The 25,430-nt window shown below is 44.5% G+C and overlaps 2 protein-coding genes across 3 annotated transcripts; one reads left to right on the plus strand and one right to left on the minus strand.

Annotated features, from left to right (window-relative positions):
* Window positions 1–4,184: 4,184 nt before the first annotated feature.
* Window positions 4,185–5,820, minus strand: LOC125568224. 2 transcript variants are annotated; one of them, XM_048729803.1, is made up of 3 exons: window positions 5,183–5,820; window positions 4,964–5,050; window positions 4,185–4,498 (listed from the first exon to the last, which is right to left on the minus strand). In XM_048729803.1, exons 1-3 carry the CDS (start codon window positions 5,408–5,410, stop codon window positions 4,361–4,363), a joined length of 453 nt encoding a protein of 150 aa, XP_048585760.1. In that variant the 5' UTR covers window positions 5,411–5,820; the 3' UTR covers window positions 4,185–4,360. The 2 variants fall into 2 exon arrangements, with proteins under 2 accessions (XP_048585760.1, XP_048585761.1); XM_048729804.1 differs by lacking the exon at window positions 4,964–5,050 and having other exon boundaries at window positions 5,183–5,818.
* Window positions 5,821–9,445: 3,625 nt separating this feature from the next.
* Window positions 9,446–24,360, plus strand: LOC5511845. Its single transcript, XM_048729790.1, has 18 exons — window positions 9,446–9,582; window positions 10,846–11,198; window positions 12,080–12,247; window positions 13,156–13,269; window positions 13,981–14,091; window positions 14,331–14,427; window positions 15,246–15,464; window positions 15,789–16,162; window positions 16,241–16,408; window positions 16,499–16,609; window positions 16,703–16,807; window positions 16,938–17,028; window positions 19,557–19,931; window positions 21,917–22,042; window positions 22,356–22,475; window positions 22,605–22,727; window positions 22,915–23,040; window positions 23,522–24,360. Exons 1-18 carry the CDS (start codon window positions 9,519–9,521, stop codon window positions 24,127–24,129), a joined length of 3,453 nt encoding a protein of 1,150 aa, XP_048585747.1. The 5' UTR covers window positions 9,446–9,518; the 3' UTR covers window positions 24,130–24,360.
* Window positions 24,361–25,430: the final 1,070 nt, after the last annotated feature.

Below are 25,430 nucleotides of genomic sequence, written 5' to 3' on the forward strand. Positions count from 1 at the left end.
CCTAGATCGAGGAAAAGTTCATCATTTCAACACCAAGGCACAAGCTTTCGTCTTTGTTACCACCCAAGAGAAAACAGTGCTATAATTTAAGGCAGTCCCGGGCTTTCGCCCCGCATAAACCCAAATCATTTTAAGAACACTTTTATTCCGAGCATGTGCAATCAAGCATAGAGTTGTTTTAGAGTATTTCTAATCAATTTTCTAACAGGGAAATTGTACATAATTTCTTATAAGGCTTTAACATTTTAAAAATACAGTACCAATATTTGTACAACCTACCTACCTACCTACCTACCTACCTACCTACCTACCCACCCACCCACCCACCCACCCACCCACCCACACCCACCCACCCACCCACCCACCAGCCCCCCCCTCCCCACATCACATACACGCTTAGGCCAGCCCCCCCTCCCCACAACACACACATGCTTAGGCCAGCCCCCCCTCCCCACAACACATACACGCTTAGGCCAGCCCTCCCCCACAACACATACACGCTTAGGCCAGCCCCCCCCCCCTCCCCACAACACATACATGCTTAGGCCAGCCCCCCCTCCCCACAACACACACATGCTTAGGCCAGCCCCCCCCCTCCCCACAGCTAGGCTCTTACCGAAAGTTCTAGCACTTTTTTTGGCATTATTTGGCTTCGCGAGCACTTTTTTTACATTTTTTCCCAAAAAGCACTGCTAGCATTTTTTCTTATTATCGACTGATTATTTATATAATTTCGCGTTAATCAGCACACTCTGACTCCACATATGTCGTCCAAAGCCGCAATTTGCATTCATTTTCGTCAAAGGAGCCGAGGAGGCTGGGGAATATGTTTGATAGGTCAGCGGTTGCCTTCTAGAACCCGGTCCTTCTCGTCAGTCCTCCTCGTGACTCGTTCCAAGATGGCGTCATTCACTAGCAATATTGGAAGTCAGCCAAGCAAGGCAGATAACTCGAGAGCGTACTCTGCCATCAATCAGTGGAAAAAACAAAACTAGGGGGAACTGTGATGTAAAGAACATAAGCATATAGCAATATCCAGGAGAGGAACTAACAATCAAAGACGGGAAGTTGTTTTGTCTGGCATGCCGCGAAATAGTGTCTTCGAAGAAGAGTATTCTAACTACACACTTGGCTTCAAAGAAACATGGAAATGGTAAAGAGAAACTGAAGAAGTCTAAGTTGAAGGATCAGACTATTATGGAAGCTTTTAGAGCAGCGGACATGACGCAGAAAGACAGCACTCTACCAATATCTGAACGGGCCTACCGACTCGAAGTGGTCGAAGAGTTTCTGAAGGCTGGCATCCCAATTGGGAAAATCGATTAGCTACGCTTCCTCTTAGAAAAGAATGGCCAACGTCTCACAGCAAGTGCTCATCTTGGTCAGTACATTTCAATTGTTCTCAAGCAGGAAGTCGAAAGGATAAAAAATGAACTGACTTTGCCTGGCCAGACTGGCATGACAAGAGATGTTTCGATGATCTTTGACGAAAGAACACGACAAGGAGAAGCAATTGCTGTCATCCTGCGTTTCCTTGACGAGAATTGGTCGATTATTCAACGTCTCGTCAAAATTGATATATGTTCCAAGTCAGTGAATGCGGATGATCTTGCACAAGTTCTTAATCAGAGCCTATCAGTTGATTATGGTGTCAAGGCCAATTCGTTACTCGCAGCCATGAGAGATGGGGCAAGTGTGAACCAGGCAGCGTTGGATAGGATTGCATTTATCTTTCCTAAGCTGTTCAACGTTGTGTGTTTCTCACACACGCTTGACAATGTTGGGAATCATCTTGTCATTCCAACTCTTCTAGAGTTCGGTATCGTGTGGCTTCGCCTGTTCCGCCATAGTTACAAGGCAAAGTTGTTGTGGAAAGATCTGACTGGGCAAAGACCGAGATCATACAGTGAGACCAGATGGTGGTCAAAGTGGGAAGTCTACAAAAAAATGTTACTGCAGTTTGGAGATATTGAGGGATTCTTGATAGAAGCAGAAGCCGCTAATATTGGTCCACAGTTACTCCCTCAACTCCAGGCAATACTTTTTGATCCTGAGCGAGTGATCAACCTGAAGCTCGAGCTCGCCATCACCATCGATGTTGGGGAGCACTTTGTAAAAGCGACCTATTTCTTGGAAGGTGATGGCCCTCTCGTGTTCTCGTGTTATGAGAAACTCCATGCTGTTGCCCAAGCCTGCCAAGCCCCTTACTTTCCAAATGTGTGTGCAGTCGCAGCAGCAATCGCTGAAGAAAATCCTGCCCAAAACGTAGCAGCCCTCGAACATCAGGCATGTGTTCAACCAGCCATAGATTAGTTTCTGAGAAAGTTCCATGTCCAACTATACAACACAGTGTTAGCGTTCAAGGCTGCGAGGTATATGTGTCCGGTCAGCGTCCAGTGGCTGAAGCCAACTCAGCACTCAGTAGAGGCCTTGCGAATCTTCCCTTTTCTCCATTCCCAGAAATAAGAGACAACATGGCCGCCACGCATGTGTAATAGTGCACATACAATGTCAAAATGGCTGCCATTTGGGAGACATCACATTTTATCAAATTTTCTCGTTTCAGAGATTTTGGGATCACGATGCAGGACTCGAAAAAAAACCCTTGCCATTCGAGTGATACACTTTCCGTTCAAACGATGCCAGAGAAAGCCCTATAATTGTTCCTTGGACATTGCACTTTTGTTCGCTTGAGAGCATACAATCCTCCATACATTCTCTGTAATTTTATTGAAATCGGGCATAAAAGTATAGTCGTTTAAAAGGTAGAACTGTTCGCCGCATCACAGGTGCAGGACTCGAAATTGGTAAATCGACTATCCTTCCATCAACTTGGCCAATAAAATAGGCAGTAGCGCCTTCCAATCTTGTTCCCGAGGAAATAACATTTGATGTAGTTATGCCTAGTTCAGGAACCATTATTGTTGTCTTTAAGATACAGACTGAAGCAAGGAAAACGGTGCGCTCCACAAGAACAACTTCTCTCCGTTCGTCCGTTCTCCATTTTGTTTTTAAACGGCCCCACGGCTTTCTGGGATTGACACAGGGGAAACGTAAAGCCTTTCTAAAATACATTTTTTAAAATTAGCGCATATAATGTTTTCCAACCTCAGCAAGACTGCCGCACTTCCATTATCATTGGGTGTATCAAATCAGAGATGCCCCTTGCACGTTTAAATACCGCTAATACTACTTTTATTTGGAATTTTAGTCAACCTGATTAAAAACTTCTAGTGTAACAACAAAAGGGAAGCCCCTGTGCTGGCCGGAATCTCGTTTTTATTTCTGATACCGCTGTTATTCCTCGCGGGCCTAGCAAAATGTGAGCCGAGAGAAACCGCTGGCTAATGTCCCTTATTTCTGGGAATGCAATGATGATCGCATTATCAACGGCCTAATTGCTGAACTACCTGCTTACTTAGCTGCCACTGCAGATGTGGTAATCAACACAGAAGAGCGAAAGGTAAAATGGTGGCACGACCACAAGGAACAGCTCCCTCACTTTGCTTCTGCAGTGGAGAAAGTGCTGTTGGCGCAGCCATCCTCGGCTGCAGCAGAAAGGTTATTCTCTGTTCTCAATTCCGCATTCAACGACCAATAGGAGCATGCCTTAGTTGCCTATCTTCAAGCAAGTGTGATGACCCAGTACAACAAGCGATGACTAACTTCTAAAATGGGTAATGATGACCCAATGACAAGCGTGTGTTGGACTTAGAAAAACATTGATCGTTTTAACATGTGAGCGAAAATCTAAAAATGTAATGTTCTATATGATTAAAAAAAGTCTGAAGTAAGAAAAGTTCGAAGTAAGAAAGCTTTCAACCTTTGCATTTTTGTTAAAATCGTATGTTCGGAGCATGGAGAAATTCCTTTCGGATATCTGCTAATAACTTTTTATACTTCACTTATTACAATTTTGCGCTTTGTCTCTTGCCAAAGCAAACATTCCGCTGGCTAAACGTGTGAAAATACGGTCTCACATTTCCAAAAGCCTGTTAATGCGGTAGAATTTAGCTTTCCAAAGAAAGTCACTTTTTCTTTCAAAGATTTTTGACAACGATTTTCATGTTAAGATTGAAAACTAAAACGATTCACGCCTTTAAATAAAGTTACCAATTTTCCTTTATTCGATCCTCAATACAACTATTATCGCATACAAGCCACAGCAATAAAGTTTACTGGAATTCACAGTAGTAGCAGCCCTCTAATTATTATTTCATCGACACAGACAGAACACACAATATTTTCTTAAAACAAGCCGCAAGCAAGGTTTGTTCCATAAGCTCATTGATGAAGTCGAGAGTGTCCAGCTTATAATCGGGGTCTCCGTCTTCGATACATAGTGAGTCCTCATGGCCTACTATGTATCTTCTACTTCAATGCATCGTTCTATGTCCTTTAGTTCTATGTCCCTTTGTTTAGTTGATGCTTTCATGAGTCGTACAGCATCAACTGATGACGGCAAAATTTGCCCTAGTGCAGAGGTTTCCTCAATGTCCTGTAAAAAAAGTACACACAAACTTAAGATTCCTTCTCAACTTCATTTCTTGAATATCAGAACTTATAAAAAATACAAGGCAACTACAGTCAACTTCCTCAGAAGCAGACACGTCAGGAACTAAAAACAGTGTTACAAGGGCTGTCAGCTAATGAAAATGAAGAAAGACATTGTTGCTTACAATTCTTTCACTTAGACGGGAGTTTGCTGTACCTCAATTTCAGGGTGTCAAACCCCAGGATGTTTCGCTACATTCAAGGAATACATTCGGGCTTGTTGGTATTTACATTTCACCCAGCTTATAAATCAGGCTCACATAACTTATATTTACATATTCACATCGTAAACTCAAATGACAACTTCCGTAATAAAACTCTTTAGTAAAATAGAACGAGTAAAATATTTCTTTCCCTTCTGAACCAATTATTTGTCTCTCAAGTACTTATTAACCTATGAATTTTTTACCTGGAATGGTTCTAACGCGGCGCTGGTCTCAGAGGTTTCCGGTTGGAAAAACACGCTGGAACTTGAGGCAGTTTCATCTCTACAGCTCTGCAATTTTGATTTTCGAAATAAATAACAAATTGAAAAGGAGGATCAAGACTGGTCAAGACAGTACAGAAACAGCAGAATCTATACGGCAAGCGACAGAACATTGACTTTGAGAAAGATCATTTTTCTCACCTCGTGTGAAGTTTTCATGCGTTTGTTTCCAAGCTCCAAATCGACTCGCTGTCGGCAGTATGTACAAATGCTTCTAGACCAGCCCTTTTTGCCTTTGTCATCTAGCTCCAAGAAAACTTTCTCTACTCTGTTCGCCTTTCTCAGGGACCTCTGTTCCACATCTGAAGGCTTACTGCCACACCAAGCCTCGTGGTTAGGGCAGCAACATGCCTGCCTTTTGAACACCATAACAAGCTTTTCTAACTTCTCGGACAAAGTTTGCAAGCAAACAGAACTCAGAAGCGTTTCTTTAAAGTATATACAATAGATTTTCAAACTATTTTCGAAGAGATCATGAATAGCGAGAGACTTGTCTTAATATATCGAGGAGGAAGCATGTAGAATTCAAAATGGCGACGTGAGCGCTAGGTCGGAAATGTAACTTCCGAACATACGATTCGGACAAAACTCGGGGATAAGTCGTAACAATGCAACCTTTGTTTTATTCTTAATTTAAATGTTTGTCAATCAATGGATAAGATACGGAAAACACCCGAAGATGTATTTTAGCCAATCAGAGGGCAGGATTTTACTGAAGTTTTATAGCTACTTCTGCGCATGCGTTGCCGCAGGGTACAGTAGTTCTTACACGAACCATTACTTAATGCTTTTTTAACGAGCACTTACGGTAAGAGCCTACCCACAACACATACACGCATAGGCCAGCCCCCCCCCCTCCCCACAACACGTACACGCTTAGGCCTGCTCCCCCTCCCCACAACACATACAGGTGTTGCAGGTGAGTGGAACCCACATGATGGGAGGGTGTGCAGGTGAGTGGAACCCCCATGATGGGAGGGGGGTGTGCAGGTGAGGAGAACCCACATGATGGGAAGGGGGTGTGCAGGTGGGTGGAACCCACATGATGGGAGGGGGGTGTGCAGGTGAGTGGAACCCACATGATGGGAGGGGGAGTGTGCAGGTGAGTGGAACCCACATGATGGGAGGGGGGGTGTGCAGGTGAGTGGAACCCACATGATGGGAGGGGGGTGTGCAGGTGAGTGGAACCCACATGATGGGAGGGTGTGCAGGTGAGTGGAACCCACATGATGGGAGGGGGAGTGTGCAGGTGAGTGGAACCCACATGATGGGAGGGGAGTGTGCAGGTGAGTGGAACCCACATGATGGGAGGGGGGTGTGCAGGTGAGTGGAACCCACATGATGGGAGGGGAGTGTGCAGGTGAGTGGAACCCACATGATGGGAGGGGGGGCGGGTGTGCAGGTGAGTGGAACCCACATGATGGGAGGGGGTGTGCAGGTGAGTGGAACCCGCATGATGGGAGGGGGGAGTGCAGGTGAGTGGAACCCACATGATGGGAGGGGGAGTGTGCAGGTGAGTGGAACCCACATGATGGGAGGGGGGTGTGCAGGTGAGTGGAACCCACATGATGGGAGGGGGGGGGGGGTGTGCAGGTGAGTGGAACCCACATGATGGGAGGGGGGTGTGCAGGTGAGTGGAACCCACATGATGGGAGGGTGTGCAGGTGAGTGGAACCCACATGATGGGAGGGGGGGTGTGCAGGTGAGTGGAACCCACATGATGGGAGGGGGGGTGTGCAGGTGAGTGGAACCCACATGATGGGAGGGGGGTGTGCAGGTGAGTGGAACCCACATGATGGGAGAGGGGGGGGGTGTGCAGGTGAGTGGAACCCACATGATGGGAGGGGGGTGTGCAGGTGAGTGGAACCCACATGATGGGAGGGTGTGCAGGTGAGTGGAACCCACATAATGGGAGGGGAGTGTGCAGGTGAGTGGAACCCACATGATGGGAGGGGGGTGTGCAGGTGAGTGGAACCCACATGATGGGAGGGGAGTGTGCAGGTGAGTGGAACCCACATGATGGGAGGGGGTGTGCAGGTGAGTAGAACCCACATGATGGGAGGGGGAGTGTGCAGGTGAGTGGAACCCACATGATGGGAGGGGAGTGTGCAGGTGAGTGGAACCCACATGATGGGAGGGGAGTGTGCAGGTGAGTGGAACCCACATGATGGGAGGGGAGTGTGCAGGTGAGTGGAACCCACATGATGGGAGGGGAGTGTGCAGGTGAGTGGAACCCACATGATGGGAGGGGAGTGTGCAGGTGAGTGGAACCCACATGATGGGAGGGGGGTGTGCAGGTGAGTGGAACCCACATGATGGGAGGGGGGGGGTGTGCAGGTGAGTAGAACCCACATGATGGGAGGGGGAGTGTGCAGGTGAGTGGAACCCACATGATGGGAGGGGAGTGTGCAGGTGAGTGGAACCCACATGATGGGAGGGGGGTGTGCAGGTGAGTGGAACCCACATGATGGGAGGGGAGTGTGCAGGTGAGTGGAACCCACATGATGGGAGGGGGTGTGCAGGTGAGTGGAACCCGCATGATGGGAGGGGAGTGTGCAGGTGAGTGGAACCCGCATGATGGGAGGGGGGGTGTGCAGGTGAGTGGAACCCACATGATGGGAGGGGGAGTGTGCAGGTGAGTGGAACCCGCATGATGGGAGGGGGGAGTGTGCAGGTGAGTGGAACCCACCTGATGGGAGGGGGAGTGTGCAGGTGAGTGGAACCCACATGATGGGAGGGGGAGTGTGCAGGTGAGTGGAACCCACATGATGGGAGGGGGAGTGTGCAGGTGAGTGGAACCCACATTATGGGAGGGGGGGTGTGCAGGTGAGTGGAACCCACATGATGGGAGGGGGAGTGTGCAGGTGAGTGGAACCCACATGATGGGAGGGGGGGTGTGCAGATGAGTGGAACCCACATGATGGGAGGGGGGTGTGTGGAGGTGAGTGGAACCCGCATGATGGGAAGGGGTGTGCAGGTGAGTGGAACCCACATGATGGGAGGGGGAGTGTGCAGGTGAGTGGAACCCACATGATGGGAGGGGGGGGGGGGTGTGCAGGTGAGTGGAACCCGCATGATGGGAGGGGGTGTGCAGGTGAGTGGAACCCGCATGATGACAAGAAATATTTTCTGGTAAAATGCACAGAATACAAAAACCATAGAAGAGAACTATACAAATACATACCCTGCTATGGCATTTCTTAAAATAATAAAAATGAATCAAAACAAGCAAACTCAAAAACAAATAGCAGCATTCGTATGGGAGTGCAAGAATGAAAGAGAAAATCGTTTAAATTGAACCAGTACGGTGACGTCATCTTTTTATCATTTCTCTTCTTTACTATTATATTATTTGGATTACAAAACAATTTACAGTAATAATATGCACACGTTTTCCAAATACATGTCTATGTCTATGTCTATGTCTACACGCTTAGGCCAGTCCCCCCCCCTCCCCACATCACATACACACTTAGCCCCCCCCACAACACATGCTTAGGCCAGCCCCCCCACCTCCCTCCCCACATCACATACACGCTTAGCCCCCCCCCACAACACACGCTTAGGCCAGCCCCCCCCCCCTCCCCACAACACACGCTTAGGCCGGCTCCTACTCCGCCCTTGAGTTTGGATGGTGGAATCGACAAGTGGTGTTTCGATCCACCGTGTGTTCATTCCTTCATGAACATAGCACAGAAGAGCTGTATTTGTATATCTTTCTGGGTCATAGACCCTGCAAGCTATGTGCCAATCACGGGGCATTATCAAAAAACAAACCGCCAAAAACAACATTGAACTTAGCACGACAAGAGCAATTAAAAAGATTACTATCGCCTATAACTGGAATGTTTTTCAGACAAGGCAGACAGCAGTCTTTTTTTCATTCTCTAACTGAAATTCAATGATCTAGATCGTATGAGCGCTGAACATAGTAAGAAATCAAACACTACGCTTCCCCTTCTTGGAACATTTTTACAACCTTCAGTGAGGTGAATGATGAGGACGACTGGGTTCACCACGCAGCTCATTCGGGAACACTGCCTAACTCTTCCAATCGCAATATCAAAATGGCGGTTTTCTGAAATATGATTCCCCTCAATATGTGAGGATCATAGTATAACTTCTTATCACAGAATTAATCTAATTGTTATCTAAATGGTAATGAGAATTTCGCGAGCTGATCAGGAAAATAAAAGGGCCAAAAATGCTTTCACCAGGGGAAGGGAAGAAAAACTACACCATTAAATTAAAAGGTATATCATATCTTCCTACTTGACCTGTCCTATCTTATTTTTTTAAATAAGTTCCATTTTAAACCATATTTTCGCAACCAACCCTCCCCCTGAGAGTAGGCACTTGTCTGTCAACGGATACTGTTTCACGATAGCTTTAAAAGCCCCAGATACAACCTCTGGATCCCCAGAAACGCCCTGAAGAAAGCACCGAGCGCATTCCCGCGAAGCAGAGTGCCGTGGAGATGGCGTCATTTCGCTTCGTTGCGTGCGTCCTTTTGTCGCTTGTTGCTCTGTCACACGCTGCAAGTAAGTCAAACTAAGAGCGGATCTCAATGCAAAGGGAAGGATTTAAAAGCATAATTTTTTTGTCCAGTTGATGTACATAATCAATTTGGAGATTTTTAGACAAATAGCCACCAAGTCTCGCTTGCAGCGTTACTGCACTGGAGAAAACTAAAGAAAAAGTATTTCGAAAGATTGCGCTTTTTCAAATTACCCGTAATACAAAGATAGCCATGCTTTCATTGGATTTTGGACAAATTTCCGCACCGTTATGTTTTAGTTACTGCATCTTATCTCAGAGATCCCTATTTTCCTAGCCTGTCTGTCTTTTGGGTACCGACTAGCGGCAAACGGCTTAAAAAGTACAACTGACTATCGACAAAACATGAAAAAAACTAGTGACTAGCGACAAAAAATGTTTGCCGACTACCGACATTTTATTATTTCCGGTATTTTTACTCTTTACTTCCATCGCCAATCTACTTAATCTCGGCCATTTCAGAATCTGCACAATGTATTTCCTATTGCATCAACTTTTAAGTCAATTATTATTCTACAATTAATTCATTATCAATAAGTTATTCATTACTAATCAATCATAAATAATGTTTAATCTTGTTTATACATGAAATCTGATACAAAAGCGAATACTTGCTTAGATTCACCGACAACCGACCGATAATTCTAAACCGATCACCGACAAATTATGGAAATCTTGTCTACCAACATGCAGACCCCCCCATCCAGACCCTATCCTAGTAATGTCTAGGAATACCTTTATTCCAAAACTTTTCCAAACTTTTAGAAATTGAAGATTTCGTTTCATTTTGTTCAAGGACTTATTTCGTTGAAAAAATTCCAATAGTTATGGTGATGGCGCTATTAGATGCTATTTTGTATGAGCTTTAAAGAAATGCATATTCATTCCTTGCATTTTCGGTAGTTTTCGTATCTGAGTACCTGGAAGTTATTTCAAGTATTTTAGTTACGACTTCCTGTGTGCTGAAGCAATAGCTAGGTCAAGAGATCCTTTGCTCTCAGACTAAAACATCAACAGTAAACAACCCCGGGATCATCGTACTGTCAATGACCCCTTGATTTCAACGTCAGTCATGAGCTTTATTAATAAGCACTTTCTGTGCGCGATAACTGATATCTACCTCTCAGACTTCAAGTAACAATTTATGTTGATGCCATATTTTATCTTTTCTCTTTCTTCAAGTTATTCAAGATCACTACATTTTTTTCGCTAGTAAAGTCACGTTGTTACATCATTAAACCCATCAGGTGTGCAGCACGGCAAGCTTCGAATCACAACATCCAAACCAGAGGGAGTCTACTGTCAGACCATCTACTTTCCGACAGCCTTCACGGGCTCGAATCAAGTTCGCATCTTCTTGTCCGTCAATCATGGTGACAGCAACACGTCACGTGTTCATGACGTCACGTTCCCGTGGGTTGAGAAACCAACAGCAAGAAGCTTCAAAGCGTGTATGCTAGAGACCGGGGAAGGGTCACGTGGTAACGCTACTATTGATTGGCTCGCTATACAAGGATCCAGTCCCACAATGCAACAGGGGAGTGTTGTGCTGAGCACGTGGACAACTGGAACCCAGTGCGTCACGGTCACGCTTCCAAAGGTGAGTTCATGTGTGACACGATTCTATTGGTGTGAAATGTCTATGCAATGGCTGTGTTGTGTTTTTTTGTCTTTGTAACAATTATTATTATAATAATTATTATAATTTCAACATGGTTATTACAATTAGTACAAGAATATTACATAAATGTTATACCACAGTTAGACTACTAACGACAATGACTAACAAGATTGATCTTTTTTTACCCTAGCACCCAGGCGATTTGTATCTCTTTTCCCCTCATTTTTCCTTTTTTCTTATTATTTTTGTATGATTTTTTTCTTTTGTTTTTTTCTTGTATTTTTCTTGTATTTTTTCTTTTTTTTTTCTTTGCGTAGTTTATTTTGATATTGAAAGATATAAGAATATAAAAAAAAATATGATAAAGCAGCCTCTGATATGATTTATGTCTGTGCCTTGTTTTCATTTATTTTTTTTGTTTTTACCGGAATGATTTTTAAAACCTTTTTTTTAAATATTCTAAAATAGTCTAATTTAAACCCGTTTAGCCATGCCTTAATAAGTCTTGATTTTTCTAATATGCTTTTCTATTTCAGCTTTTTCGTGAAGCTCTCTAGAAACATGTCGAAGTTTAAACACGTGTCAGAAAGGAAACATATATATAGTATTTTGCTATAACAATTGCAAAATTGGCGAGAGATTTGTTGTGAGAAGTATCTATCATTCCATAAAGAACTTTTTCAAGATAAGCTTGATTTGGGACACACTGTTTGTTTCCCACCGGATCCCGAATTAAACCCGAACCTTTTTTAAATGCCGTTATATGGAATCTCGATGCTCTCTAGAGCTCTTTTTGTCTGCGTGACAGGTTTATCATTGCAAGTGTAATGTGACAAATATATCTGCCTTCATTGCTATAGCCGTTTCGTCACAGTTCCCCAAAAGTCCTGGTATCTGCGCGTCACGTGGTGCTGGATCGTAAACAAGACGCTACAGCAATGTGGACGGAGGGTAGGGATAACGCATCTTTCCGAGTCTGCATGCGCGAGGCCAGACTGTTTAGCGGAGGGCACAAACGCGTATCTGTGGTAAGTCTTTGATCAATCGAATCCATTAAAACCTCGTTAGTACAACGATTTAGTCAACAGAGCTCTCCGCCTACAGTAAAAACAGAGAATATGGGCACACATGGGACCAACAAAGCAATCTTCATAGAATGGATCCCTTTCATAAGGACATAAACGTGACCAGTAGAGCTCTCCTCATAAAAAGTAAAACCTCATTTCCTTATTAACGGGGTGTCAGAAAAAACATCTAAAATCGAATGTTTTATCCTTTTTTCCGCTCTTCTGCACACCTTATTCTGCAGTTTTCATTGTGACCTCCTACCAATATATTTTGTATGTAACAGTCCTACAAAGAAGCCCCATTTCACTTAAATGAGAGGGATTGTAAACGGGAACTTTGTCTACATTATTAAAGACAAATTTGTTACAAATTTACACAGATTTACACAAATTTACACAAATTTGCACAAATTTGCACATTCGCTTGAATTATCAACATGTATCTAATTTATTATTCCAGGGCCGTAGCAGGGGGTGGGGCACTAGGGGCACGTGCTCCCCCAAAATTTAAAAAAAAACTATAAGCAAATTACAGGCGTGGCTGTCCCCCCAATATTTTTCTTAATGTTTCTGTATTGTGCCCCTCCAATATTTCGAGGCCTGCTACGGCGCTGCATTTGAATTATATTCCAGCACAACGTCGAGTGTTAAGAACTTTCGTCCAGACCTTAATTACTGTCCTAAAAATCGAGCTATTTATAACTTAGTAGGGGTAACTACTGTTGACCTCTTGAAACTCCTTGCAGCGGTGGAGCAATCTTTTCATATTTTTTTCTAAGCGTCGCCTAAATGACTGGAAATCAAGCACTATTAAAAAAGAGCAATCGTATTAACAAAACTCTTTTTTTCCTATGTGCATTCCTCGCAAGGACTGGGTGGCATTTGAAGGGTTTGCTGGACAGGTGAACATAACTGAGACCGACAAAATAACCTTCGCAAGTGGCCGACTTCCCACCGAACAAGACAACTACGCGTCCTGTGAGGTGAGGCGTAACATTGCGATCATTTGTAGTGGCATATCATCATCGCAATCATCATCATCATCATCATCATCATCATCATCATCATCATCATCATCATCATTATAATCATCATAATCATTATCATCACCATCATCATCATCATCATCATCATCATCATCATCATCATCATCATCATCATCATCATCATCATCATCATCATCATCATCATCATCATCATCATCATCATCATCATCATAATAATCATTATCAAAGCAATGCTATTGCTGCTCACCCCTCTGTGCACAGGTAGCCCAAGCTCTTTATTTGTCCCTACTTGATACGGTAAAAATAGGGCGAAAAACAAAATTAGTGAAAAATAAAAAACAACTTGTTGAAAAGACGTGTGTAGTCTAGTGTTGTGTTTATGTTTACTTTTTGCGTGTTTTTTGGCCGCCTTTTTCAAGATCAAGATCAACTTCGTTCGTTTAAAATTTCAAATCGTGAATCTTGAAAAAGGCGCTTGGGCTACCTGTGCTCTGTGTAGCCTTCTTTTTGCATTGCTTTTGAAATCATTCCCATAATGATATAATAATGATATAATAATGATATAATAATGATATCATAATGATATAAGATGCCATTGACACTTCCCTGTAGTTATTCTGACTGTTCTCATCCCCTTGCGTCAAATAAATGACAATGCGTGTACTATCTCATATCTCTTCCTTTTAGGTCATACCGCTGGCCTTCCCGTATTACGCCCCACCTGTGGTTATCCTAAGTGCTAATGGTGACGCAAGCGCTCTTCCGTCTGACAAGTACGCGGTGTCCGCCTGGCTGGAGGTGTGTGGCTCAATTAGGGAACCTTTCATCGTAAATGCGGATTTATTTGACAAACGCTTTAGTGTTGCCAGATCTTGTAAACACATAGGAAAAAAAAATGTCGACCAAATCACCCCCCTTCTTTACTCACGCCTCTTCCCTAGCAACAAGCTCTTATCACAACCGTAGATAATTAGCACTAAGGACTCTATACAAAGTAGTCTGATTATTATTTGGTTATTATGTTTTCGTTCGTCAAGGGGTTGACGACCAAGTCCTTCAAGGCTTGCACCAAGGAACTGATCAGCCCTACTAGCGCCACTCAAGAGATCACCCTAGAGTATGTAGTGGTGGGAGGTGAGTAGTAACCATAGCAATGGTTGCCATAAGTAGGGCATTCTAGACTTTGTAACGGTAGGAGTTGAATAGTTACCATAGCAACGGTTGCCATGAGTAGGGCATCCTAGACTTTGTAACGGTAGGAGTTGAATAGTAACCATAGCAATGGTTGCCACGACACTCAAGTAAGGCACCTTCGTGAATCTAGTGGTTGGAAATGGGAATAAAAACAGGCATGAAAGCATTGGGAAATCAATGTGAGTTTTTTATCTTATCTATCCCTGCATGAATGTGACTTTCCCTCTTTTTTATAGGCATCAATCCCTGAACGTAACCTTTCTTTTAACCTTTTTTTCTTTTAACCTTATCTTAAGACGTATGAACGTTACATTTCTCCCACTGTCGTAGAAAACGTCCTTGTCTAAACGTTAATTTATTTCTTCCTCTCTTGTAGACATCCATCCCTGTGTAAATTTGACTTTTTCATCTCTTGTAGACAACCATCCCTGTCAGAACGTGGCCTTCTCCCCCTCTTTTAGACATCCATCCCTGTCTAAACGTGATACTTTCTCTCTTTCTTTTAGACATCCATCCCTGACTAAACGTGATACTTTCTCCCTTTCTTGAAGACATCCATCCTTGTCTAAACGTGATATTTTCTCCCTTTCTTGTAAACATCCATCCTTGTCTGAACGTTGCCTTCTTCATCTCTTGTAAACATCCATCCTTGTCTGAACGTTCTTTTGAAGACATCCATACCTGTGTAAACGTGATACTTTCTCCCTTTCTTGTAGACATGCACCCTTGTCTAAACTTGACTTTGTCCTCTCTTTTAGACATCCACCCCTGTCTGAATGTGACCTGTAAGTACTTCGCTGAGTGCGAGGCATTTGCCGCTAATGACGCGCAGTGTGTCTGCCCCAGCAAATGTCCCACGTACATAGATCAAGTCTGCGGGACCAACGGCCAGACTTTTGACAATCTTTGCCTCCTCAAAAAACACGTATGCAGAATCAAGGGCAACTTTACTTATTTCCACCACGGAAGTTGTACAGGTACGCTGGAAGGCTGGTAATATATATGTTTTTTTTTTTTGATTTTAGCATCGATCTCTTTCAATTTAAGATGTCTTGTTGAATTCACTAGAACTCATGTGTGAACTCATTTTGTCACACTGATTATTTTTTGTATTTTGCATCTAACTGTTAGAATAAATCTTCTCAAATTTTGAGAATCTAAATAACAATTCGACCACTTATTTTCACAGGCTAACATTCTCATTTACATAACACCTATAGCGGGCGTAGCCAGCCAGAGCGAAAGCAATGAACGTCAAATATAATGACTTTCTCTTTTTATTCTCTATTTGACATCAACAGGGTTTCCAATACAGCAAGGCCGTCGATCCCTGCACCGCGCGCCGTACTCTCATCTCGTCTGCGAGACGATTCACTTCACGCCTTACACCTTCTACCCCGACAAGGACGTAAGCGTTATAGCAACCGTCAATCATTACAACAGCTCGGACTCAGTCTCCGTGATGGACGCCCCGGCCGTGTGGGTTGAGGATGTCATGCAGAATAACTTCACCGTGTGCACCATGTTCGCGGGTCGGTACGAGAGGGCGGGGTCAAATGAGGCGAGCGTTGATTGGCTGGCTTACCAGGGCTCGCCCCAAGACGGGGTGACCGGGGAGGAGAGCTTCTCAAAGTGGTGGACTGGCACTAGCTGTAAACACGTGACACTACCAGTGGTGAGAAGATGGTGTCATATTATAAAAAAAACAACAAGAACAATGTAAGATCCTCAAACACATATTTATCTGTCATAGGGGTTGCTGGCCCGAGCACCCACAGTGCTAGCCACTGTCCATCACACACATCGTAGGGTCAAGCGTGACGCGGCCATGGCCTGGGTCGAGGATGTCAGTGCTTCCGGTTTTGATTTGTGTCTCCGTGAGTTGCAGAATTTTGATGGAGTGCACCAAGATATAACTGCGGTAAGGTTGCTTGGTTGAAATAAGAACAGAAATAATAAGTATCTCTGTCAATAAACAATATGATAGACGACGCTTTCCCTGACTTTATAGAGCTGGATGGCATTTGACAATTTGCACAGACCGCTGTTCAAGGAGCACGGGCTCATCCATTTTAGCAACAGGCAACCGCCACCAAAACGAGTCAATTACGCCTTCTGCAAGGTAATATCCATGAGTTTTCGTCCTCGTTTTCAAACATGGGTAAATACTGAGGAGTACTGCTAATTAATTCTATATCATAATGTATTACGTCAGCATCGCCGGTTTAGCAGATTGTACAGTCACGTGCCCTCTGTCATACTCACACCGACCATCGCTACAAAAGGCAAACCGAGTGACGGAGCAGTGGCCTGGGTCGAGGTATAGTGCGCATGCGCAAACAACTCATAATCATACTGTTTTGCTTCTACTTTGTACACACAAAATATTGATTAATCTGCTATTGATATTGTTTATATTTTTGTACTTTTTTTCTTTCTTTTTTTCATAGCAAGTGAACTCGACTGGTGCCAAGATCTGCGTGAAGCAAGTGTACGACAGCGGCTACTCACCACTCACCGTAAACTACGCCGTACTCGGGGGTAAGGTCTAAAACTAATCAGATCAAGTGTCATCATCTTGTCTAGGGGGGTGGGGGTGAAGTCACTGGTCAGGTCAAGTGTCATCATCTTGTCTAGGGGGGTGGGGGTGAAGTCACTGGTCAGGTCAAGTGTCATCATCTTGTCTAGGGGGATGGGGGTGAAGTCACTGGTCAGGTCAAGTGTCATCATCTTGTCTAGGGGGATGGGGGTGAAGTCACTGGTCAGGTCAAGTGTCATCATCTTGTTTAGGGGGATGGGGGTGAGGTCACTGGTCAGGTCAAGTGTCATCATCTTGTCTAGGGGGGTGGGGGTGAAGTCACAGGTCAAGTGTCATCATCTTGTCTAGGGGGATGGGGGTGAAGTCACTGGTCAGGTCAAGTGTCGTCATCTTGTCTAGGGGGGTGGGGGTGAAGTCACTGGTCAGGTCAAGTGTCATCATCTTGTCTAGGGGGATGGGGGTGAAGTCACTGGTCAGGTCAAGTGTCGTCATCTTGTCTAGGGGGATGGGGGTGAAGTCACTGGTCAGGTCAAGTGTCATCATCTTGTCTAGGGGGGTGGGGGTGAAGTCACTGGTCAGGTCAAGTGTCGTCATCTTGTCTAGGGGGATGGGGGTGAAGTCACTGGTCAGGTCAAGTGTCATCATCTTGTCTAGGGGGGTGGGGGTGAAGTCACTGGTCAGGTCAAGTGTCATCATCTTGTCTAGGGGGATGGGGGTGAAGTCACTGGTCAGGTCAAGTGTCATCATCTTGTCTAGGGGGATGGGGGTGAAGTCACTGGTCAGGTCAAGTGTCATCATCTTGTCTAGGGGGATGGGGCTGAAGTCACTTGTCAGATCAAGTGTCATCATCTTGTCTAGGGGGGTGGGGGTGAAGTCACTGTTGATGTCAAGTGTCATCATCTTGTCTAGGGGGATGGGGGTGAAGTCACTGGTCAGGTCAAGTGTCATCATCTTGTCTAGGGGGATGGGGGTGAAGTCACTGGTCAGGTCAAGTGTCGTCATCTTGTCTAGGGGGATGGGGGTGAAGTCACTGGTCAGGTCAAGTGTCGTCATCTTGTCTAGGAGGGTGGGGGTGAAGTCACTGGTCAGGTCAAGTGTCGTCATCTTGTCTAGGGGGATGGGGGTGAAGTCACTGGTCAGGTCAAGTGTCGTCATCTTGTCTAGGGGGGTGGGGGTGAAGTCACTGGTCAGGTCAAGTGTCGTCATCTTGTCTAGGGGGATGGGGGTGAAGTCACTGGTCAGGTCAAGTGTCATCATCTTGTCTAGGGGGATGGGGGTGAAGTCACTGGTCAGGTCAAGTGTCATCATCTTGTCTAGGGGGATGGGGGTGAAGTCACTGGTCAGGTCAAGTGTCGTCATCTTGTCTAGGGGGATGGGGGTGAAGTCACTGGTCAGGTCAAGGGTCATCATCTTGTCTAGGGGGGTGGGGGTGAAGTCACTGGTCAGGTCAAGTGTCATCATCTTGTCTAGGGGGATGGGGGTGAAGTCACTGGTCAGGTCAAGTGTCATCATCTTGTCTAGGGGGATGGGGGTGAAGTCACTGGTCAGGTCAAGTGTCATCATCTAGTCTAGGGGGATGGGGGTGAAGTCACTGGTGAGGTCAAGTGTCATCATCTAGTCTAGGGGGATGAGGGTGAAGTCACTGGTGAGGTCAAGTGTCATCATCTAGTCTAGGGGGATGGGGGTGAAGTCACTGGTCAGGTCAAGTGTCATCATCTTGTCTAGGGGGATGGGGGTGAAGTCACTGGTCAGGTCAAGTGTCGTCATCTTGTCTAGGGGGATGAGGGTGAAGTCACTGGTCAGGTCAAGTGTCGTCATCTTGTCTAGGGGGGTGGGGGTGAAGTCACTGGTCAGGTCAAGTGTCGTCATCTTGTCTAGGGGGATGGGGGTGAAGTCACTGGTCAGGTCAAGTGTCATCATCTTGTCTAGGGGGATGGGGGTGAAGTCACTGGTCAGGTCAAGTGTCATCATCTAGTCTAGGGGGATGGGGGTGAAGTCACTGGTGAGGTCAAGTGTCATCATCTAGTCTAGGGGGATGGGGGTGAAGTCACTGGTCAGGTCAAGTGTCATCATCTAGTCTAGGGGGATGGGGGTGGTTGACTGGCCACTCACCATTCACCGTACACATCACCGTTGCTCACCTGAGTCTTTTTAAGACCATTTAGAGAAACTACAGCCATTGATGATGTATAAGCAGCGCTGTGCTTTCGGTCCAACATGTGATCAGATCAGCTTTTTCATCACCTGAGCAAGCACTGGGGGCACATTGCCCCAATATTTTCAAGAATTTTAAGGAAATGACCAGTATGGGCGTGGCTGTGCCCCCCTAATATTTTCTTAATGTTTCTGTTTTTATCCCCCCCCCTAATCTCTCGAGGCTTGCTACGGCTCTTAGGATGTGTGAACAGAATGCAGGCAGGCAGATAATCAAGAAGTTAAGGTTTTAAGGTTAGAAGAGGCAGTTTGTCTGGATACATCACCGTCTGTCTTATCAAGGATAACTTATCTAGCGTCTCCTGCTTTCTTTCAGACGTATGTGGCTCTGAGTGGAACTACTTTAGGGGCTATTGTTATAAAACAAGTGATATCTGCCTTTCCTGGAAAAGAGCGGAGAGCGCATGCGCAGTCCTTAGCTCAGGATTGGTCAGCGTCCACAACCACGAGGAAAACGTGTTCATCCAGCAGAAACACAATGGCGAGAAGTCCTGGGTAGGGCTTAGTGACGTCGCCACTGAGGGGCGCTTTGTCTGGGCCGACGGATCACCGACGAACTTCACGAACTGGGCGCCGAACCAACCGAACGAATACAAGAACCAGGACTGTGTGCACACGCTCGGGGTGAATTATGGGTACGAGTGGAATGACGTACAGTGTTCAGCCTGCCACAACTACACGTGTAAACGAGGTATGTGTAACGACACAACTACACGTGTAAACGAGGTATGTGTAAAAACACAAATACACGTGTAAGCGAGGTATTTGTAACCACACAACTACACGTGAAGACGAGGTATGTGTAAAAACACAACTAACCTGTAAACGAGGTATGTGTAACGACACAACTACACGTGTAAACGAGGTATGTGTAACGACACAACTATACGTGTAAACGAGGTATGTGTAACGACACAACTACACGTGTAAACGAAGTATGTGTAACAACACAACTACACGTGTAAACAAGGTATGTGTAACAACACAACTACACCTGTAAACGAGGTATGTGTAACGACACAACTACACGTGTAAACGAGGTATGTGTAACGACACAACTACACGTGTAAACGAGGTATGTGTAACGACACAACAACACGTGTAAACGAGGTATGTGTAACGACACAACTACACGTGTAAACGAGGTATGTGTAACGACACAACTACACGTGAAGACGAGGTATGTGTAACGACACAACTACACGTGTAAACGAGGTATGTTTAACGACACAACTACACGTGTAAACGAGGTATGTGTAACAACACAAATACACGTGTAAACGAAGTATGTGTAACAACACAACTACACGTGTAAACGAGGTATGTGTAACAACACAACTACACGTGTAAACGAGGTATGTGTAACGACACAACTACACGTGTAAACGAAGTATGTGTAACAACACAACTACACGTGTAAACAAGGTATGTGTAACAACACAACTACACCTGTAAACGAGGTATGTGTAACGACACAACTACACGTGAAGACGAGGTATGTGTAACGACACAACTACACGTGTAAACGAGGTATGTGTAAAAACACAACTACACGTATATACGAGGTATGTGTAACAACACAACTACACGTGTAAACGAGGTATGTGTAAAAACACAACTACACGTATATACGAGGTATGTGTAACAACACAACTACACGTGTAAACGAGGTATGTGTAACGACACAACTACACGTGTAAACGAGGTATGTGTAACAACACAACTACCCGTGTAAACGAGGTATGTGTAACGACACAACTACACCTGAAGACGAGGTATGTGTAACGACACAACTACACGTGAAGACGAGGTATGTGTAACGACACAACTATACGTGTAAACGAGGTATGTGTAACGACACAACTACACGTGTAAACGAGGTATGTGTAAAAACACAACTACACGTGTAAGCGAGGTATTTGTAACCACACAACTACACGTGAAGACGAGGTATGTGTAACTACACAACTAACGTGTAAACGAGGTATGTGTAACGACACAACTACACGTGTAAACGAAGTATGTGTAACAACACAACTACACGTGTAAACAAGGTATGTGTAACAACACAACTACACCTGTAAACGAGGTATGTGTAACGACACAACTACACGTGAAGACGAGGTATGTGTAACGACACAACTACACGTGTAAACGAGGTATGTGTAAAAACACAACTACACGTATATACGAGGTATGTGTAACAACACAACTACACGTGTAAACGAGGTATGTGTAACAACACAACTACCCGTGTAAACGAGGTATGTGTAACGACACAACTACACGTGAAGACGAGGTATGTGTAACGACACAACTACACGTGAAGACGAGGTATGTGTAACGACACAAATACACGTGTAAACGAGGTATGTGTAACAACACAAATACACGTGTAAACGAGGTAATTATGACAACACATGTACACGTTTAAACGAAGTATATATTAAACACAACTGCACATGTAAATGAGGTATTTGTAGACAGCACAAATATACGTGTAAACAAGATATTCGTAACAACAGTTACCGACGCGCAAACGAGGTATATCAAACAGCTACTTTACACATGAAAGCGAGTGTTACCCAACTAATCGTGCATCCTGCTTTTAAATTAATAGGTAAGCTCTGCACATTGTCCAAGAGGAAACATGAAAATGTTATTCTTATTCGTCAGACTATAACGAGTGTTCCGAAGGGACGGACGAGTGCGACCACACCCTTGCCACGTGTGTCAACACGCCCGGGTCGTACACATGCGCGTGCCCTGCTGGCTACACGGTCAGCGGACACCGCTGCAATGGTAAAATGTTATGTTATTAAACTTCAGGACTTTGTTTCTTGTGTTTTTATCTACATCTTTTTCATAATGATGAGAATACGCTAATACGGCAGGCACGTATCCAGGATTTGCTTGGGGAAGGAGGGGGGGGGGGGGGGGGAGGAGTGATGCGCAGTGTTCGTAGTATGGGCAGTATCGTATGAAATAGTATAATATTTGACGATCCTTTAATAAGAAATTACCAACTTTTTGGCGCGGTGGGAGGGGGGGGGGGGGGTTGATCCGATTCATTTAAACGCCTCACCATATAAAATCAATTATCATTTTGTTCTAGATGTGAACGAGTGTGGAGTCTCAGACCGATGTCACGTGAACGCCACGTGTGCGAATACGGTTGGTTCATACACATGTACGTGCTATCCGGGATTCTCTGGAAATGGGTTCAACTGCACGGGTGAGAGCAAAATGAAGTAATTTCTGAGTAATATATTCTATTAATCAGGATGGTATAACCTTTTAATTTTAAGATAAAGTTTTTAAAGAGTCATAAAGAATTCTCTAACGACTTTTAATTATAACGCAGATATTGATGAATGCACCATGGGAACGCATAGTTGCCATGCCAACGCTCAGTGCCGTAACACCATCGGCTCGTACACATGTCGCTGTAACAATGGTCACGTGGGAAATGGACAGAGTTGTACAGGTTTGGCTAAAGTGCTATGTGCTACAAAGCATTTTATCTTATCCTTTGTTAAATACTCATGTAATATTAATACATAATCTAGTGAAATACATAGTGACAGGTATATGGTCAGAATAAAATTTAAGCTAAAAAGAGGCATTTTGTTAAAGATTATAAAAGGTGACGTTTCCCGCGCTTTTCTCTTCAGATATTGACGAGTGCGGGGCTGGCTCACACGGTTGTCATGCCAACGCTCGTTGCATCAACACACCCGGCTCTTTTATCTGCAGATGTAGGAGTGGCTATCATGGTGACGGGAAAAAGTGCATATACGGTTAGCATTTAAGATACTCCAAAAATATTAGACTGTGGATATCTATACTATTTGTGTCCAACATGAACCATTGTCGGAAAAATACACAGAACTCACATATTAAATGCTAAAAAAATATCCCCCAAACAACAGCGCCCCGGGCTTTTGGACCATTACGGTAATAGATGAATACAAAACAAAGCCTTTTTCCAACATGAATGATGAATGTAATTTTTTGTGCTTTTATGATGGTCAAAAATACACAGAACTCACATATTAAATGCTAAAAAAATATCCCCCAAACAACAGCGCCCCGGGCTTTTGGACCATTACGGTAATAGATGAATACAAAACAAAGCCTTTTTCCAACATGAATGATGAATGTAATTTTTTGTGCTTTTATGATGGTCACAAATGCATTCCGCAATAGCGTGTCACGTTCATCCTGCAGGGCAAAAGCTGCTATGCCCTCCGATTGATTGAATGTCTTTCTGTTTTTCAGCGTCTTCTTCGTGCAGCGCCATAAAAAGCACCTCTCCCCAGTCCTCCAGCGGCACGTACAGTATCGACCCTGACGGTCCTGGAGGAGAGTCAGCGTTCAACGTGTACTGCGACATGACTGATAAGGGAGGGGTTGGGGTTACGGTAATTAGTCATAACAGCGAGTCCCGTACCTATGTCCATGATGGAGTCCCCGCGTTTCCCGGATCATACTCACGTCCCGTTACTTACTATAATGCAAACTGGAATCAACTGAAGAAGCTCACAGATGTCTCCACCAATTGCGAGCAGTACATACAGTGGGAGTGCTACGACACGACGTTCATTAGAGATGGCTACGCATGGTGGATGTCACGTGACAATGCCAAGATGACGTACTGGGGAGGTGCGACTCCCGGGAGTAACAAGTGTGCATGCGGGATGACGTCATCGTGTGCTAACCCGTCTAATGGATGCAACTGTGACAGTAATGACCAGACATGGCGCAGTGACGGAGGCCTGCTGACGGACAAGGCGTCTCTCCCTGTACGCGAGATGAGGTTCGGGGATTTTGACAGCTCATATGAGGCCGGGTATCATACTCTGGGGAAATTAAAGTGCTATGGTTGACTCGGCTGACCTCCGGGACAAGGTGCTCCTTGCAACTTTTGCTAATATCGCCAAGAACAATCTTTTTCACCTGATGCTGATTTGTTTATGGCATAAAGATTATCATAGATAATGATTTTTGTCTGTTACTTTTTGTAGTTCAACAATTAGGATTAAACAAGAGAATAAACAAATTCATAACTCGATAAATAATAAAATGGATAAATAAATGAATTTATTGATGCTACCTAAGACATGGTTGTATTGCTCAGACGCATTAAATAAACCGTGGACCCCCCCCGCCCCGCCCATGTTCTAGACATGGCCGTCGATACTATGGAGGCTCTGTCCTCCATGCTATTACCAGCGATTATTGTTGGAATCAGTGACAGTTAAGGTATAGGATGTTTAAAAGTACTACCTGAAAGTGGAGCCAGAATTAAACATGTTCAGGCCCGTACCCACACAACGGCCAAAGGTCCACTTTCGGTTCTCGTACTATTATTTCCTAGACAAAACTATAAAGCATTAGTTAGATCACTCTGGTATGTAGCCAAATCAAACAATATACGTCTGGTGGGGATACTGCAAAGGCATGGTCAGAATTTTAATTAGAGAACTCCCCCCCCCGGAAATGTTAGGCCCACTTTTTCGGATTTCGCACCCCTCCCCCCCATATCAAACCCCCCATATTCCCCACATACAGTGCCCTTCGTATGTATTGCCTTATATGGGCATTTATGCCCATATTTAGAAGAACTAAAGTTTTCTCGCTCCATAATCTCTAGAAAACATGGTGAAAAATGCTGATTCCTGTCAATTTGAGACTTGCAGCAATTTTTTTGATTTACCCCCTAAAAGATACCGTGGGTTGTGTGATTTTTTGGCTTGTTAGTGACATAAAAACACCAATTGACACGTTTCAGCGCTCTTGCATGAGTTACAAGTTGGATGAGCGATGGCTATTATAGCACCCTTAAAGATATCGAGGTAAAAAAATCTGGGCATTCTCATTTTCACCCCTAAAAGATACCCAAGATACGACGATGATCCCCTCCCCGTCTAATGGATATAGTTAGTATCCTCTCCCCCCCAGGGGGGCAGAAAAGTCCAAATGTTAACTACCCATGCACTAATTGACAGAATTAATTGCAGTCCAACGCGCTACCCCTACACCACCCCCCCACCCATCATGCCCATACACACACTTATAAAAAAAATTCCCCTGCCTCTTCCACCCCACACCCCTGAAATGTCGTTATCATCTATACATTTTTTTTTACAAGCTTCGATCTATTAATCGTATCGTATATCATTTTTTG

Source organism: Nematostella vectensis, chromosome 7 (genome assembly GCF_932526225.1).
Source record: "Nematostella vectensis chromosome 7, jaNemVect1.1, whole genome shotgun sequence".
NCBI classification, from domain to species: Eukaryota; Metazoa; Cnidaria; class Anthozoa; order Actiniaria; family Edwardsiidae; genus Nematostella; species Nematostella vectensis.